The sequence below is a fragment of the Sorex fumeus genome, unplaced genomic scaffold, assembly GCF_029834395.1.
Source record: "Sorex fumeus unplaced genomic scaffold, SorFum_2.1 ptg000024l, whole genome shotgun sequence".
Classification (NCBI taxonomy): Eukaryota; Metazoa; Chordata; class Mammalia; order Eulipotyphla; family Soricidae; genus Sorex; species Sorex fumeus.
The window spans coordinates 55,559,867-55,577,686 of record NW_026606081.1 but is presented as its reverse complement, the minus strand read 5'-3'; the positions used below and the strand labels follow the sequence as shown (position 1 = coordinate 55,577,686).

At 61.3% G+C, this 17,820-nt stretch overlaps 1 protein-coding gene across 1 annotated transcript; it reads left to right on the top strand.

Annotated features, from left to right (window-relative positions):
• The first annotated feature begins 3,174 nt into the window (after window positions 1–3,174).
• On the top strand, window positions 3,175–16,681 carry TMC3 (transmembrane channel like 3). Its single transcript, XM_056113912.1, has 21 exons — window positions 3,175–3,263; window positions 4,133–4,276; window positions 5,258–5,333; window positions 5,559–5,640; window positions 6,597–6,703; window positions 7,048–7,146; window positions 7,504–7,646; window positions 7,781–7,928; window positions 8,210–8,253; window positions 8,637–8,784; window positions 8,862–8,971; window positions 9,448–9,526; window positions 10,086–10,289; window positions 10,737–10,865; window positions 10,948–11,015; window positions 11,218–11,346; window positions 11,787–11,897; window positions 12,470–12,595; window positions 12,843–12,921; window positions 13,275–13,317; window positions 16,620–16,681. Exons 1-21 carry the CDS (start codon window positions 3,175–3,177, stop codon window positions 16,679–16,681), a joined length of 2,220 nt encoding a protein of 739 aa, XP_055969887.1.
• The last annotated feature ends 1,139 nt before the right edge of the window (window positions 16,682–17,820 follow it).

Sequence of the window (17,820 nt, the reverse complement as noted above, 5' to 3'; positions counted from 1 at the left end):
CCAGCCTCCTGGCTGCAGGACAGCTCGGGGCCTTGGTGAGGCTTCTGCGGGGGGCGGGGCCCACTCCCCCCACTGCTCACATGCTTCCCTGCTGAGATCAGGCCATGGTCTGAGCGCACATGGAGCCAGACTGGGGAGGCAGGCAGTCTGTGGTGAGGCCCCGGGCAGCTTCCCACCATTATCAGGATGGACAGCAGGGCGGCCAGGCCACTCAGTCATAGGCCGCAGCCGGGATCTCCACTCACTCTCCCCGCTAGGTGGGGTCACTGCACTCCGGGATGGGGTCTCGTCTGTGTGCCTCCCCTCAGTTAGAACAAGGTGGCCTGTGGAATTCCCATGTGATCTGCTGACTCGTGCACAGAGGCTGCTGCTTGCAGGAGGAACAGTAGGAACAGAGGCCACCCGCCCACAGGGACAGCCCTCCGTGCTCTGTGGCTCTCCCGTGGTGCTCGTGGCACTTTCTGTGGAGCGCACCTCATGGTGCCCTTCTTGGTGATGTGGTTTCTGTCCCCAGGAGCCTCCCTGTCCTCTCTGGCCATCCGCCTTCTGTCATGTCATGCTGTGTGTCCACGCTCTCCCTGGAGCTGACCTCAACCTCTACCAGTGGCCATGAGATGGTTGTTCTAGGGCCCCCAGCTCCATTAGCTCCCTGCGGCTCCAGCAGACATGAGGCAGGGACTGGTATGGGGGTCCCAACTCCAGTGAGCATGATTTGAAGCCCCCCTGCGGGAACCCCAGGTCGGCAGGGAGTCTCGGGCCCCAGGAATGTGACATGCTGGCCTTTGGGGCATGGAGGGTTCGGGTAGGGTTCTGTAGGACTGACCCTCCTTGTGAGGCTGTGGGTGGACACTGAGTGGCACCCCCCGGAGCTGGCCTTGGCCTTGGCGTGAGGCACACAAGGCTTGGACCAGGACAGCTCCAGGTGCTGTGCGGATGCTGCCCCCTAGTGGGCACTCGTTTCAGTGCCGCAAACCTCCGGCTCCCCTAGCTTTCTGCCTGGGGGCCCTAAGTCCAAATTCCTCACCCTATTGTCCACAGAACCCAGACTGGGAAAAGGGACCATCCACGTTTATGCTTTCAGTGGCAAATATTGGTTCCACCCAGGGCCGCCCACTATCAGTGCCACGTTCCTAGGGTCACGTTTCCTGAGCTCTGAAACAGGTCCCACGGGGCGGCTGTGCCTGTGCCTCGCTTGCTTTCCATGGGGAAACTGGAGGCGAGACCTGCTCAGGGCTCAAGCCACGTTCACTTGGTTGGATTTACACAACGGTTTTCATTCCACAGCTCGCAGGTCAGGTGGAGGAGCCCCAGCCTTGCCTGGTCAGGGCTCAAGTCGGTTCTCTCAGCTGGAGAGACACACGGCTTGACGGCCCCTGAACCTGCCTGGGCTTTATAGCAGTGTCCCCCCCAGCTCCCCTTTCCAGAAGGTTTTCTGAGTCAACGCCCCTCGCCCGCCCTCACCACCTCCCTTCTCCACCCTCAGCCCCTTGAGCTTCAGCTTTGCTGGATATCGGATCCAGCGCTGGCAATGGCCCCATCAGAGGCATTTGGAGGGTTTTCCGTTGTTCTGTCTAAATGCACATGCTGACTTAATTTAAACCATCTAGCTCTCGATGTCTCTAATCAAATTGTCGGAGGAAGTCCAGTGACTCACCCCAGGCTGCACAGGGGAACAGCCCCTCCTTGGTGCTCCTAACCTTGCCCTGGATCCCCGGGGGGCTTGGGGTAAGTGTCTGGGTGCCCCTGCAGCACTGAGGGGGACGGCAGTGCCAGCCCCCCCTGGAACTCGCCATCAGCACCAGGCCCCAAAGGGAAACTTGATCGTCAGAGCCGGGCCGACGGGAGACACAGGCAGGTCTGATCACATTAAAATCTCATTTCTCCGGTAATGACGGAAACACATGAAGTCTGTCTGCAAGCTTGGAGCCAACCATCCTTCCTTCCCTCTGACCCGACGATTGCTCTCTGCACAGCAAATTCCAGAGAAATGGTGGGGGACAGGCACGAGCTGGCGCAGTGTCCAGTGGTGAGCAGGTCAAGTAGCTCCCACACATGTCCTGACCCAACCTCACCCTCAGCAGCGCACATGGCCACGCTGGAAGGAACTCGGGCACTGGCAAGGGGTTGTCAGTCAGGGCACTTGCCTGGCATGTGTGAGATCCAGGAGGTGATTCCTGGCCCGCAGGGTCCCCTAAGCAGTGCTGGGTCTGGCCCCCGAACCACACCCAAGATTTATGCATGTAGTTTAATACATTATCGGTGCTAAGAGAAGCGTGTGCTGTGATTAAGAACAGAGAAAGCTGGGTTCTGGTGGGCATTTCAGGGCTATTTCCTCTGCGTTTCTGACTTACATTTTTTTTTTAATGTGTAAGTATTCGTTGATTTTATAGTGGAAATGCTTAGGAATCTGTTTTGCTTTTTTTTTTCTTTTTTGAAATAGGCAAAAGTTGGGATGACAAATTTATCTAAAAAGAAGTGGGAGTAAATGCAGTAAGGGGGTCTCCATTGTACAGTAACGGAGAAACTCAACTTCTTTTGGTGATCATGAAGTCTAAACAGATGTCAAATCATAATACGCTATGCCGAAAACACATAATTTTATAAACCAATATTATGTCAATAAAAGTTTTTAATCACCTGGGAAGAGAAGATTAGTCATTATTCTTACTTATCTTTATTAATTTATGGCCTGTGTATTAAAAGTGGCTCTATCTTGACATAAATTGTCAGGATCATGTAAATCAATTTTAAAAAGAAAATATTTGTTTGCACTGCTTTACTGACTCCCTAGAAATACCTCAGAATCTGCTCCTGAACAGGCCCAGAGATGACTCTGTGAAGAGGCAAAGTACCCACAACTAGAAACTGCATGAGAGGATGGATTCAGGCAGGGCAGAAGCACCCTAACAGAGGAAGTCAGATGGGGAGACGCCCAGGCCTTAGGTGCATTGTGAACCCCAGGGCCTGCTGGACCCGGGGTCCCAGTGTCCAGCTCCCCCAGGCCTTAGTCCAGCCTCCTCCCTGCACACATCAGCCAATCAGCTGCAGTGCCTGATGCATATGCATGAGCCCCCCTCCCTGCTCCCCGCTCGGGCAGCTGCCGTCCTGTGCCAGAGAACCTGGAGGGAGGACTCTGCTTGCCAGCCACTGCCCACCCCGGCTTCCCTGGCCCCCATGAAGCGCTCCAAGGGGTCCCAGCGCTGCTGCAGCACCCACAAAAATGCCAGCCAGCGTCACCTCTGCCCGGATTCCCTGCTGCTCAGGTGAGCAACCAATCCCCCGCTCGGGCGTGGGTCACCCAGCCAGGCCTTTGTCTGGCCAGGAACAGGAGCCCTGTCTGGTGGCCTGTCCCCGCAGTGAGCACTGGGCACCTCTCTGGGCCCACAGGAGGAGGTGCTGCCACCCACCCACCCACTCTTCAGAGGGCCCTGATGCCAGGGTGAGGCTGCAGAAATGGGCATTGGGGGGCAGCAGCCGCAGGCTGGTAGGCTTGGGTGCACTGGGAAACTTCCCACCGAGCATCAGAGATGCCAAAAGCTCACCCATCTCCTTCCGTGTGGGTGTCCCTGAACTGCCACCAGCTCCTGCTGGCCCTGTTCCCCACAGCCAGCGCCTCTTGAGGTGTGCTCCCCACAGGCGCTGCCTTTGGGGTCCTGGTGATGTCACCTCCCTCATGCATCTCACCTCTGAGATGAGTTTTTCTCACTGAGCCTGAGGGGGGTCCTGTACCCTCAGACACGGCAGCCCTGTGGCCTCTTCTGGGTGCCCCTTCTCTGCAAAAGGACCATCCCCAGCTCCTTGATAAGGCTCTCCCTGAGCCCCAGATAGGACCATCCCTGACCCCCCCCCCGCCAGACAGGGCTGTCCCCAGCCCCCTAGATAGTCTGGACAGGACCATCCCCAACCCCCTGGACAGGGCCAACACTGACCCCCTGAAGGACCAACCCTGACTCCTGGACAGAGCCGACCCCAAAGCTCCAGACAGGGTAGGCCCCGTCCCCCAGATAGAACCTTTCCTGACCCCTAGACAGGGCCCCTGCATCTGACATGGGTCACACAGGTGACAGTGCCCAGCTGCTGTGTTGGGCCAAGGGGCAGCTTCACTGATCATCTCCTTTATCTCTTCCTGCAGCCACCTGGACGATGGCAGCAGTGTGGACGCAGAAGATGGCAGTGACCCAGAGCGAATCTTCCAGAACCTGCAGCTGCAGAAGGACCTGGTGGCCAACATTCGCTGCCGCCCCTGGACCATGACACAGAAGCTGCGGGCCCTGAGGTGGGGGCAGTGGGGGGGCCCTGAGGTGGGGGATCTGAGGTGGAGGCAGTGGGGGGCCCTCAGGTAGGGGATCTGAGGTGGGGGCAGTGGGGACCCTCAGGTGGGGGCAGTGGGGGGCCCCTCAGGTGGGGACAGAGGGAGGCCTCAGGTGGGGGATTTGAGGTGGAAGTTCTGAGGTGGGAGCAATGGGGGACCCTGAGGTGGGGAGCCCTGAGGTAGGGGCATTGGGGGTCCTGAGGTAGTTGCCCTGAGGTGGGGGTGATCCTGAAGTGGGGGGTATTGGGGGAACTTTGCTTTGATCACCTGAGGAAATCCAGTTCCTCCACGCATGCGCGTGTGTGTGTGTGTGTGTGTGTGTGTGTGTGATGTGTTGCCCCTGCACAGAAGTGCCCTTGGAGACACTCAGGGATAGTGTTCCCCGCCCACCTGCACAGGGTTTCCAGTCCCAGCTGTGTGGGGTGGGGCATAGGGTGTGAGCGTAGGATCTGCCAGCCTCATGCCCCTCCCCCTCTCCCTCCCTCACGGCTGTGTCTCCCAGTCTCGTTGCCCCATTGGTGAGTGGCCTGGCCCCATAACCTGTCCTTGTGCACCCCATGTTCCAACCTGTGACCTCAGATGGGTGGGAACTAACATTAGGGACCCTGAGAGTCCCAGCCTCTGGGAAAGCACAGATGTGCAGGGCGCCCCCGTCTGGCCTTGCATCTGGAACCACGGGTGACCCAGCCCTGCAGGCCTCCAGGGCCAAGTGACAGCAGCTCCCAGTGTGGAACCAGCTGTGATGGTGAACATTGCTAGTCACCCCTGCGGGACGGTGACCACTGCAGCATCCTCCGTGTGGCCATCACCTTCCGGGTCTCCAGGGGCCTTGGAACTGCATCCTCTGTGGGCTGGGTCTCAGGGCCATCTGCTGACTCCTCGAAGGCGTGCATCTCTTCCGTTCACCCCGGCCCACACTCACAGGCGCCCCCCCCATCCTCCTAGACGTGCCAAGGAGACAGTGCTCAGGTTTGAGGGGAGACTCACCAGGACCCGCGGCTACCAGGCAGCAGGCAGTGAGGTAAGGGAGACACCAGGTCAGAGGAGCACCTGCCTACACCCACTGCTCTGGCCAGAGCTCAGCCTGCCCATGGACAGAGCCGGTGCTTTGTCCTCAGGAGACCAGTGTTTGGGTGTTAGCTCAGCGGAGTCCTGGCGTGAGGCCATGGAGCAGGTGCGAGGCGGTGCTGTGACCAGGGGTCTCTGGGCACAGCTCAGGGCTCACCAGCTCTCTTGTCCCCTCCAGCTCTGGAGGAGGCTCGTACGTCTCGCCTCGAACTTTGCCGTCCTCTTCATCCCCTGGGAAACGCGGATAAAGAAGATTGAGAGTGAGTGACGTGGGAAAAGGAGTCCGGGTGTGACCAGTGAGGGGGGCAGCCCTTCAGCCCCCAGTCCATTGGGGGCCCCTCGAGCTCAGACTGCAGCTGACACCGTCTGTACCGGGCCCTGGGGCGAAGGACCTTGCCCTCTAGGGGCATCATCTGAACCCTCTTCTCCGGCTTTGCTTCGGGAGCACAGGCGGGGCTGCTTGGACAAACCAGGTGACCCTCGCTGGGAGTCGTGCGTGTTTCTGGGAGAGACACTGTCATCCCACAGCCTGGCCTGCAGGGACTGATTCCCGGCTCGGTCTCCGGGAGCCCACCACAGTGCTCAGGCTCAGAGACCTGGGGATCCCCAGTGCTGGAGTGGAGGGCATGGTGCTGCCCCAGGGGCCCCCAGGGCTCCTTGCAAGACTCGCTCCCGCCCCACAGAGGTCACGTTTCCGTGATGCTCTGAGGTTTTCTTCTCAGAGGATCCGTGCACTCAGTGCAGGTGGAGCACCAATATCTCCTCTAAAATGTGCTCTAAAGCCCCGCTCCCACTTTTCAATGTGTTTGATCTGGGATACTTGCTGACCGCGCAAAGAACTCCTGCTCTGTCCCAGAGGGGTCAGCGTGGGACCCTCCCGGGCTGCAGCAAGGACTCTGCAGAGTCCCGCCAGGGCCAACACTGAAACTTGCAACAGATGTGGGGTCCCATGGCAGCAACCATAGGGTTACTGGAGCCCTTGGACAGAAAGGAGCAGACTCTGGGGGTGCAAGGGTAGGGGTGGGGGAGAGGAGGAGGAAGGAGGGCCAGGGGACAGGCAGGCAGGGTGCAGGGAGGGATCCTGGGCACCCCTGTCAAATGTGGGGGCCCACCTTGCAGGCAGACGTAGCCTTGGGCCCATCCCAGATGCCCTTTTGGGGATGCATCTGAGCGTCTCTGCCTGCCTGCTCCTCCCCTCCGCCCCCATCCCTTGCAGGTCACTTTGGCTCTGGGGTCGCCTCCTACTTCATCTTCCTGCGGTGGCTGTTCGGGGTCAATGTTGTGCTCTCCGTGATGACCGGCGCCTTTGTTGTCATCCCTGAGGTGAGGGGACAGGGGTGTCATGGCGCCCCACCCTGCCTCTTCTGAGGACACTTCTGAGACAGGTCCGTGAGTGCTGGGTACTGAGATGCACTTTGTCCTGCCCCCCAAAGACCTCCATCTTGCCACCCCCCAAAACCCACTCCCAGGCCTCTTCATAGAGAGGCCGCTGGCTCCAAGCTCTAGGTCAGACCCTGGAAGAGTGATCACTTCCTCTCGCTGGGGGTGCCCAAGGGACCTTTTGGGCGGGCCTAGTTGGGGCTCCAATGATGGTCGGACTGTCTGATGGAGACCCCGCTGGGGTGCTACTGCCTTCAGCCCCCGACCACTGGGCCCTGCTCCCGCAGCTTGTCGCAGGGCAGCCCTTTGGGAGCACCACCAGCAAGAGCATCCCCCAGGAGCACGTTGCATCAGCCCAAGACCTAGACACCGTGTGGTCCCTGGGGGTGAGGCTGGGGACACACCCTGGGGGCTTGACTGGGTCAGCAACCCCCAGGCTCCCTGCAATACTCCTCCCCCTACCCACAGTACTACCCTCCTCCCACAGTACTCCCTCCCTTAGCCGCAATGCTCCCCCTGCCCACAGTGCTCCCCCCTTAGCCACAGTGCTCCCACCTACCCACAGTGCTCCCTCCTACCCACAGTGCTTACCCGCAGTTCCTCCCTGCTTAGCCACAGTGCTCCCCCTTACCTGCAGTTCCTGCCCCCTTACCCGCAGTACCTCCCTGTTTACCCACAGTGCTCCCTCTTACCGATAGTGCTCCCCCTTACCTGTAGTGCTCCCCCTTCCTGGCTTCCCTCAGGGCTACCTGCAGTACTCCGCACTCTTCTATGGCTACTACGGCCGGGAACGACGCATTGGCAGAGCCGGCTACAGGCTGCCCCTGGCCTACTTCCTGGTGGGCATGGCTGTGTTTGCCTACAGCTTCGTGGTGCTTCTGAAGAAGTAGGCACCTGGGCCCCAGCCGTCTGTGGTTTTGGGGGCTGGGAAGCCCTGGGGTGTGGGTCTGGGGAACTTTGATACCCAGTAGTGTGTACAGAGGGGCCTGGGGGCTTGTCCTCGTCCGCGCCCCTTCCCAGGATGGCCAAGAACTCCCGCAGCAGCCTGGCCAGCGCCTCGGACGAGAGCTACGCCTTCTGCTGGCGTGTGTTCTGTGCCTGGGACTACCTTATTGGGAACCCCGAGGCTGCCGAAAGCAAGACAGCCGCCATCGTCAACAGCATCCGGGCAAGTGGGGTGCAGGCACTGAAGTGAGGCTGTCCGAAGGGGGTGTGAGCAGGTCTGTCCTTGGCGGGACCGTGTGTGTCCTGAGGCTTCCACCGCTGTGCTTCCCTGCATCAGAGCTTGTGGCCCCCACTTTCTCCATTGAGTTGGGGTCGCCTGTCCCCATTGGAGTCGCAAGGGAGACCCCGTGCCCAGAGGTCCTGTGAGGGCAACCCCAGGGGTCTGTGAGAGGGACCTCCATATTGGGTTCCAGGTCCTTTCTGAATGCTGCATCTGTCTCTTAGGAGGCCATCCTGGAGGAGCAGGAAAAGAAAAGAAGCAAGAACCTGTGAGTACCGACCCCTCCCAAGGACCAGAGCACAGACCCACCCCAAGGACTGAGAATCGATCCCCTGAGGAGCTGAGCACTGGCCCCCTACTAGGTCTGGAAGAGCAGGTCCCTTGGGTCTAACTTGCACTCGGAGTGGGAGACTCACCCCCAGGCTGCACCTCCTTCTGGGATGCGTCCCTGGGAGCCCAGAGCACAGCCGGCCCTGTCACCTGCTTCCTGTCCTGGCACTCTGTGGCGCTGGGAACAGAGACCAGGACCCGCTCCTGGTGCCCAAGCCCCGGGCCCGCCCCAGCTGCATGACTCCCTGTGAGCCGAGGTGGGTGAACCCGAGGGGTGGCTGGGGGTGCCCCACCGTGCCCCCCGTCCTGTGCTGCCTATAGGGCCGTGACCGTGTGCCTGAGGCTTGTGGCCAACGTGCTGGTGCTGCTCTCGCTGGCCGGAAGCATCTTCCTCATCTACTTTGTGGTGGGCCGTGCCCAGCGGCTGGAGCAGGCACAGCGTGAGCTCACACTCTGGGAGAAAAATGAGGTACACTCCCGCACCCCATAGTGTCCCCAATGGACACCGTGGCTGCCCCCCGTCCTCCCTCTCACCTCCTCCCTCAGGTGAGTGTGGTGGTCTCCCTGGTGACCATGCTGGCCCCATCCGCCTTCGACCTCATCGCGGCCCTGGAGCGCTACCACCCCCGGACTACACTGCGCTTCCAGCTGGCAAGGTGGGCCGGGGGCGGGGGGTGAAAGGGGCAGGAGACGGGCGTGATCCAGCTGTTCCAGTGCTTCCCATCCCAGAGCATTGCAGGGGGGCCTTGAGGTTCATCGAGGGACCTGTCACCCCACACAGGGGGCCAGGACTGCATCTGTGGCTGGCAGCAGGGAGACCCCGCAGGTCCTGGGCTGGAGCATGAGGCCCTCAGCCTGTGCTGCTGCTTCTGGGGTGATGCGCAGAGTGGAACCAGGGGTGCGGGGTACAGCCAGGCTCTGGGGACTCCGCAGGAGCCTCCAGCAGAAGGCAGGAGCTGGAGGCCTCTCTGTGGACCTGCTTTCCTCCTGGGCGCAGAGTACAGGCAGCCCCCCTACCTCCTGCAAAACCACAGATTCTAGAATGTACTGCCTGCCCTGCCCCCGTGAAAGGTCTAGGGAAAGCTGGTGCCCACATCAGCCCCTCACGTGGCACCTCCCACCCGGCCTACAGGGTGCTGGTGCTGTACCTGGGAAACTTGTACAGCCTCATCATTGCCCTCCTGGACAAGGTGAACAGCATGAGCACTGAGGTGAGGCCGCCCGCACTGTGGCACACACACACACATGCGCGCGCGCACACACACACACACACACACACAGCTCCAGTGTCTGCACAGAGACACACATGGTCATGCACATGGTCAGACACACACATGCTTATGCACACGTCCTCACATGCCGGGGCACACATGGGCGCATCTAGTACACACATGCCCTCGCAGGTGCACATGCTAGCACATGCATTCTCATAGCACACGCACACATGCTCACTTGCATGCTAACGCATGCGCACGTGCAGACGCCAGAATGGCCCTCACTGCTGGCATGTCTGCCCCCACTTGCTCCCCTTCACCATGCTCAGATCTCAGCCCACCTGGGCTCTTTGCAGGGGAGAAAGCTGCGACTGGGTCTGGGAGCACCTGTGTGGATCCCCTGCTTGCTCAGAGGAGGCCAAGGAGGGACCAGGCTGGCGCCCAGCTCCCAGAGATATGTCCCTACCAGCAGCCTCCACTGAGTCCCCACACTCACGTCCCCAGTGGCTGCTGCCACCTCTTCCTCACAGGGACCCTTCCTCCCTTCCTGCCCCAGGCTTCGACCTTGAGGAACACCACGGCTCCCTGGGAAGGTGCGGCTGTGGCCTGGGCCACTGGCACAGCCCCTGCAGGAGAGAAATGGCTGCAGCTCCTGAGAAACAGCTCGGGGACCCCCGGCCTGGCGCCCCCAGAAGCCAACAGCACCACCATGCTTCCCCAGAGCCCCCCAGGCCCCTGCTGGGAGACCTATGTCGGGCAGGTACGCGAGCCCCCACTTAGCCCTGAACCCACCCTATTTGCGGGAGATTGAGGGAGGCCCTCTCGGAGGGCGCAGGCGACCCAGGCCCCAGAGAAGCCACAGGGAACACAGAGACCTTGCCTGTCACATCCTGTGCAGGTCTGTCCCTGCCACCCCTCCTTGGGCAGAGAAGGGGACACTGCAGCCCAGCTGGGGCACAGGGAGAGCAGTGAGGGGGCTCAAGACTCAACCCGGGATATTGACTGTGAGCCCCACCCCCGCTCCCCTCACTGAGTCCAGCCTTGGGGCTCCAAGTCCCTGTTGGATCAGCCAGAATTGACCTGATGCCCACCAGGGGCCAGAACGGAAGGTTCCCAGAGGACCAGCAGAGCCTTTGGGTCCTGCATGGGCCTGCATGGTGGCGGAGGGGACCCTGAGGGGCGGGCCACCAACAGGCTGGCCTTTCAGGAGATGCTGAAGCTGTCCATCGTTGACATGCTCTTCACCGTGGCCAGCGTGCTGCTCATCGACTTCCTCCGTGGGCTTGCCGTGCGGTACCTGAGTGACTACTGGTGCTGGGACCTGGAGAGCAAGTTCGTGAGTGAGGTGACCCTCCTGGAGCCCCAGGGTGAGGGAGGCGAGGCGGGCAGAGCTGCAGGCCCCGTCTGTTCTCCCGCAGCCCGAGTACGGAGAGTTCAAGATCGCAGAGAACGTCCTGCATCTGGTCTACAACCAGGGCATGATCTGGTCAGTGGCCCCTGGAAAGGAGAAGAGAGGCAGTGGCCCGTTTGAGGCCCGGGTGGAATCTGTCAGAGCGATGGGAGCTGCCAGGAGGACTGTGCCGACTTGGGGCCTCCTGAGAAGGGGGGTGGGACTGTGCCTTCGTCCTCACTCCACAAACTCCCCTGGGACCTAGGCTCAACTTCTCCTGCTTCCCTCTGGCCTCCAGGATGGGCGCTTTCTTCTCCCCGTGTCTTCCTGCTGTCAACGTCCTCAAACTCACGGGGCTCATGTACCTGCGGAGCTGGGCGGTGCTCACCTGCAATGTGCCCCACCAGCAAGTGTTCCGGGCCTCCAGGTGAGCAAGGAGGAGGGAACCGCGGCACAACCCACCGTAGGAACCCCCGCTTGTGACCCCTTGCCCATCCCTCAGGTTTTGGCCTCCCCTCGCACACTGGGCAAGGTGGAGGATATCTGCAAACCTCCCAAGTGCAGGTGACCCTGGAGGGGGAACCACAGATAGCAGCGCCTGGGCCACCAGCACCATGGAGATGACAAGGTCAGGGGTCGGGGGTCAGGGGTGCTGGCTTCATGTGCCTGCTCATCCCCAGTGTGGCCAGGAGTGGCCCCAGAAGTTCTTGGGACGCTCTGGGGTCCCCGTGCTCTGACCTGGAGGTGCTCAGCCAATCCTCAGAGGCCGGGTGGAAGCTGGGTGGGATGAGCTGATGGGGCACCCCAGTCCAGGAGGGCTGGCTACAAAACCAGGTCACCCCTAGTCTGGCCATCCCCTGTCCACAGGTCCAACAACTTCTACCTGGCAACGCTCCTGTTCATGCTCTTCCTGTGTGTGCTGCCCACCATCTTCGCCATCGTCCGCTACAAGCCATCGCCGCAGTGCGGCCCCTTCAGGTGTCTGCTCTCTCCTGGCCCCCACTTCCTATTTCCAGCTCCCCACTTCCTGCTCTTGTTCCCTGCTTCCTGCTCCTCCCTTCCTGCTTTTCATTCCCCCTTCCGGCTTCCGGCTCCCCACTTCCTGCTTCCCATGTCCTGCTATCCACTTCCTGCTCGCTGCTTCCCGCTTCCTGCTTTCTAAGCCTGGCTTCCGGCTTCCGGTGTCTCCTTCTGTTTCCTGCTCCCCAGTCCCCGCTTCCCACTTCCTGTTCCCTGCTTACTTCCTGCTCCCCCGTTTCTGCGCTTTGCACCCTGCTTCCTGCTCCTTGATTCCTGGTCCTCACTTTCCGCTTCCTCCTCCCTGCCCCACACTTTGTGCTCACTCAACATTTCCTGCCTCAGCCCCACCAGAGGAGCTGCTCAGCCTTCTTACTGCTTTGCTTCCTCCCTACGGCCCCCAGCCCGCTGGCTGCCCCCTGAATCTCATACCATGCCCCCACTGACAGGATTTTCACCTGGGGGCTCCCGAGAAGCTCTGACCTGGGGCGTCCAGTATGGGCCGTGTCCCCTGACCTCGGTCTTGCCCACAGTGGCCAGGAGAAGATGTACGACGTGGTGTCTGAGACGGTGGCAGAGGACTTCCCCACCTGGGTGGGCTCTGTGCTGGGCTACGCCGCCAGCCCCGTGGTGATCCTGCCCGCTGTGCTGCTGCTCCTGTGAGCCCAACACTCAGTTGCCTTCCTTGGTTCTAAGTCCCCCGCTCAGAGGTCGTCCCGGCAGCTGCCCCCTGCCCGGTTGGATGGGATGCAAATTCCAGGGAGCTCGAAAGACAACCGAGGCACAGAGGGCGCCAGGCCCTGACGCCCCCTGCAGGCCGAAGGATGCACTGCAGCACTTGTCCAGGGCCAGGGTGGAATGCCCCTCTGGCAGGGAGCAGGTGCTGACCCCTGCGCTTGCCCCTAGCATGCTCATCTACTACCTGCAAAGCATCGCGCGCTCCCTGCAGCTCAGCAACCAGCAGCTCCGGGCACAGATGCAGGACGTGAGTGCCCCGGGGCCCCTCCCACCCCCACCCACCCTCCTTGGAGCCGAGTCTTTCTGTGAACCCACCAAAACCCCATTCAGCTCCCCCAGGGTGTGTTTCAGGGGGCTGGGCTCCCCTTCCACACGTGGGGACCGAGGGGGCCCAGGCAGCCAGAATGAGTGGGCACCGTGCAGAGCCTGGTGCTATTAGGCTAATAATGACCCCCAGAGCTGGGTCTTATTGCCGTCACTGGGGAGGACATTTGGGGGGACCAAGGGATGCTGGGGACGTGGGTTCCCCTCTCGCTGTTGTGTCTGAGGAAAGTGACTACTCCGCCTGCCCCCGATCCATTCACTGTCGCTGCATTCCAGGCACGGTCGGAGGACAAGAAGAAGCTGGCACAGCTGGCGGGAGGTAGGAGTGGGCAGCAGGCATTGATGGGCACAGGGGCAACAGGCACCACAGGCTGGGCACCCCCTCAGACCATGGGCCCGGTGGTGCCAGGGAAAGGGCTGGGATCCTGTAAGCACAGCCCGGGCTCACCCCTGAGCCTGCGCCGGGGTGTCGCCCTCTTCCCCCCCACCCCCCACTTTCAGCTGCAGCTTGGGGTGAAGGCACCACTGGGGCTCTGTCCTTGTCCCTCTCCCCACAGCCCGGACCCACAGCCAGGAGGGGAGTGTCCAACAGCTACCGAGGAACAGCAGGCTTGGCTGCCAGCAGGGCCCCCCAGAGACACACCAGAACCATAGCCACAGGGTCGGTGCCCGCTCCCCAGGGCCCCCGCCAGTGCACAGCCACTGCAGCTCACCCCTCCCCAGCAGCCTGGAGTCCAGGGGGTCCTGGAGGGAGTGTGACAGCAGGTGAGTGGGGCGGGGGCGGGTCCTCAGGCTAGAGGCCATACTCAGACTGTGCCAGTGGGGTCCCAGGCCAGCCCCACCATTCAGGGCCTTGAGTGAGGGGACGTTTCTGTGACAACTGCCACCCAGGAAGAGATGTCCTGGCAGGCGTGTCCCTGCACTTAGCCTTGCCAGGGGCCTCTGGCTGTGCCTGCTGGCTCCAGTGGAAGGAATCCCCTGGGTCCCCATGTCCCCGTGTCTCTGGTTCTCAGCAAAAGCTGGCCATGCTCAGAGCCTGCCCATCCGGGCTCTGTCTGTGTCACAGGTGCTCACAAGGTCCCTGCGCTAGCACCGGGAACCTTCCCAGCCCCAAGGCACTGACCCAGCCCTGTACCCCAGCACGCTCGGAACCTCTCTCCAGGAAAGGCTGCCGGCGCCACCCCAGGGCCCGCGACACTCTCAGGCCTCAAAGAAGTTTCAGGGTCAACACCTCGGGGGATATCCTGGTGCTGTATCCCAGCACCATGAAGTCAGGTGTGCCCTGGGCCCCCCAGTGGGTGGGCTCCCCAGCCCCTAGTGAGGAGGAGGAAGAGGAGGAGGAGGAGGAGGCCCTGAGGGCAGTGTCCAGCCCATGGCTTCTCCGCCCCGGCTCCCTGAAGGATCTCCCTGGGGGGCCACCTCGATTCTATGCTGGGGAGAGGTTGGCTGGCCCACGATGCCGGGGAAAGGTGTTCTCCAGCTCCTGGAATGGTGGCCTCAGGGGGATGCCCTGTGGGCCGAGGTCCCAGCACAGGAAGCCGCGCAACAGGCACACCCCGCATCCCCGGAAACCTCGGGCTGCGCCTTTCCTCACGGAGTCCGACTCTCCATCCAGCAGCGACCCGCAGCCTGGGGTCCCTGGCCCACAGGTCAGGCCCTGGCCTCAGCCCTTGTGCCCTTGGATGCAAGATCTTGCAGGCCCCCAGGACCTGGTCTGCTCCCATGTCTAGGCCTCGGGTCCTCTTCTCCAGCCAAGGCCTGCTACAAAGCTGAGCGGTCTCTGCAGGCAGCAGAGGGCCCCTGAGAGTTGCAGTTGTTCATGGCTCTGCCACCCCCAGCAGCCACCCCCACAGGCTAGCACCAGGTCACACAGGGTGGCTGTTTGCCAACCGTAGCCACAGCGGGGACTGGGTTAGGAGCCTAAGACTAGAGCTGAGGGGACGGGTGGTGGACACCTTGGGATTGGGGGGGGTGAGGGAACATTGAGTGGGAGACCCTTGTGGCGGGATCAAAACCCCGAATGGATCTCATTGCCCCAGGCAGCAGGTGGTAAGCTAAGCCTCCCAGGCAGATTGTCTGCTTGGAGTCTGGCACTGCTGAGCTGTGCTGGGGTTTGGGCAGGTGCTAGCAGCGCCTACTGGTTCCCAGATACCCCTGCGTGCAGAGACCCTGACGCTGTGTCTGTAACGCTGAGGGCGAATACATGACGCCTGTGTGTACTCGCCTCCCCAGTCTCTTGTTGCGACAGTTTCTGAGACTCGGTTTCTATCTGACCTGTGGAGTTATGAAACCTAGAGGAGGCCTGGCAGCCCGCACATGCTGGCTCTCGCGTGGGCATGTGGCAGGCGTCCACGGCCTTGCTTTGCTGACTCAGTGTGAGTGTGTGTGGCATGTCAGCTTCTGTGAGCCGCAGCCCGCGCAGCCCGCCGCCACCGCTGTCAGGGGGGGAATAAATTCATCTCTGGCGTGTTCTCTGTGGACTGTGATGTCATTTCCACCTCTCCACAGCCCCCAACCCTGGGAGCGGGGCATTTCCTGCTGACAGGAGCCGGCTAAGGGGATGCTGAACCCAAGAGCCACTAGCTCACAGTTCACAGGAGAGGAACGAGTGCCAGACCCCCAACACGCCATGCTGCAGAGCATGGGGCAGACTGGTCTTGTCCAGTCTGGTCTTGCTGTCTGGTTGTTGGCTGCTGGTGGGTCATTGGTTTTCCTCAACGGTTGGCCATTGTCTCTCTCTTGTGCAGTGCCGCTGCTCGTGGCTCATATCTGTATCCAGTCTGAGCTGTAGGGACAGTGAGGGGCCCAGGGGCATGCCTGTGTCTTCGCAGTGGCCCTGGCTTTGTGTGCGGTCTCTTCCAGGGGTGCAGGAAATGAATCAGATGTTTCCTGACACACCAGTTTTCATGTGCCTGTGCCCCAAACTTGTGCAGGACACGAGCACCCTAGAGATGCAAAGTGTTTCCTCGAGGCCAGAACTGCGCTGGAGTGGAGGGGGCCAGGGAGGGGGCACCTGGCATAGCTACTGGTGGCCCTGGTGTTTTATGTATCAATAACTCAGCCCAAGTGGGGAGAGGCTGTCAAGGACCCCCTAGTCTGCGTGGGTGCCTTCTCTTCAGTTGTGTGCACAAGTGAGAGAGAGTGTGTGTATGTGTAAGAGGGAGAATGAGAGAGAGAGAGAGAGAGAGAGAGAGAGAGAGAGAGAGAGAGATTGTGTGTGTGCATGCTTTTCAGGACTTGACATTTGCCGCATTTATTTTCCTCTTTGTCCTATCTGTGGTAATGGGGCCATTCTTGATCCGTTGAGAGGGGCAGGGAGCAGAGGAGTGAACTGGAGAGCTCAAGAGAGGGTCACGAGTGCCCCAGGTTCCTGGGGACCCGTGTCCATACTCAGCAAGATAGAGACTGGGCGGGGGGGCTGGTGAGGGACTAGCGAGTGGGCCTAGGAGGAAGCCAGTCAGCTGCTGCCTCCTGAAGAGGGCCTGAGCATGGGCACAGAAAGTGTAACAGCAGCCTTGACCCCCTCTGCTGGGGCTGACAGTTTCCCCAAGTTTCTAGGTCAGAGCAAGCTCACTCAGGAGCTTTTCTGTGGGAGATTTGGGCCCGTCTTTGCCCTTTCAGCTCTGGAGGTGGACCTGACCCTCCTACTGAAATTTGAACTCTTCTGGGAGTCACTAGCTTGAATCTACTTTGAACCTGGGGATTGGGTGCCCCAGTGTGAGAGGCTCTGTCCAGGGGGTGCCTCTGAGCTCAGGCATCCCGCTCCCTCCAGCTCCCACAGATGGCAGGAGGCCCCTCCTGCCCCTCTCTCATGGGACATGGAACTCATGAGATCTGTTTACCCCTGTCCTGCCCCTGCCCTGTTGCTCTGGCCTGGACAGGCCTCAGGCCAGGCCAACTGCTGCCCCCGAGCAAGGAATGAAGGTTCTCTTTGTAGTAAGCAGTTTTTCAGGCTCACATTCAGTGCTCCATTTTGACCCATGTGACATTCTATGAATGTGTCGGAAGAGGTCCTGGGCCTTCCCTTGGTGGGTATTCCTAGCCTGTACACGCCAGACTCGGTTCTAGAGGCGCCAGGCGTGAGGGGCGCCTGAGACAGTTCTGGAGAATGACCCCCACACTGGAGCCTTGAATGCTGCCCTTTAACTGTGCAGAGTAACTGCGGGTAATTCAAATAAAGAGAAGGTGTGTGAGGAGACGGGGAAGGAAACGTCCTCGGGCTTTGTGCAGGCGCGTGCATGAGCAGGCACGCGCACACACAGCCTCTGCCTTTCCCGCGGTGGAAATCCAGCCTGCCTCAGGACACGCTCCCGTCCCGCGTCCACGAGCACAAAGCCCGTCTCTGGCTTCGGGCCCTCGGGTGGACGCCTGAGCCGGTCTGCGTGGGAGTTACGCGAGTTGGCGCCGCGATTCTCTGGGGAGGGTCCGGGGTCCAGCCGCGCCCACGCCCTGAGGACCGCGGGGCTGCAGGGGTCCCCGTGCCCGGGCCGCCTGGACCCCGCCTGCACCCAGGACAAAGTTCACTCTCAGCTAGCCAACCCGACGCCACCGCGTCACGACACCCCAGGTGGGCGCGGCGCCCGGCGGGGAAGGACAGGCCTAAGGCGGAGGGGCGGGATGGGCCGAGCAACTGGCCAATCGGAAGGGGCCGTGGCCGGGAGGGGCGACCCCGCCCCCGAGGCCCTGGCCAATCCGGGCGTGGGGAGGGGCCGGGCCAGAGTGGAGCGGGATCGGCCTGCGCGGCCCCAGCCAATCGCGGAGAGGGGCGGAGCCAGGCCCGCCCCGGGCCAATCCGGGAGCGGGATCCCCAGCCCCGCCCAGG

What these genes read in the sequence shown, in the direction of transcription:
- TMC3 (XM_056113912.1), top strand. Translation starts at nt 3,175, where the DNA reads ATGAAGCGCTCCAAGGGGTCCCAGCGCTGCTGCAGCACCCACAAAAAT. An exon ending in CCTTTGTTGTCATCCCTGAG is followed by an intron (nt 6,704 to 7,047) that starts GTGAGGGGACAG and finishes CTGCTCCCGCAG; the next exon opens with CTTGTCGCAGGGCAGCCCTT. An exon ending in CCATCGTCAACAGCATCCGG is followed by an intron (nt 7,929 to 8,209) that starts GCAAGTGGGGTG and finishes TCTGTCTCTTAG; the next exon opens with GAGGCCATCCTGGAGGAGCA.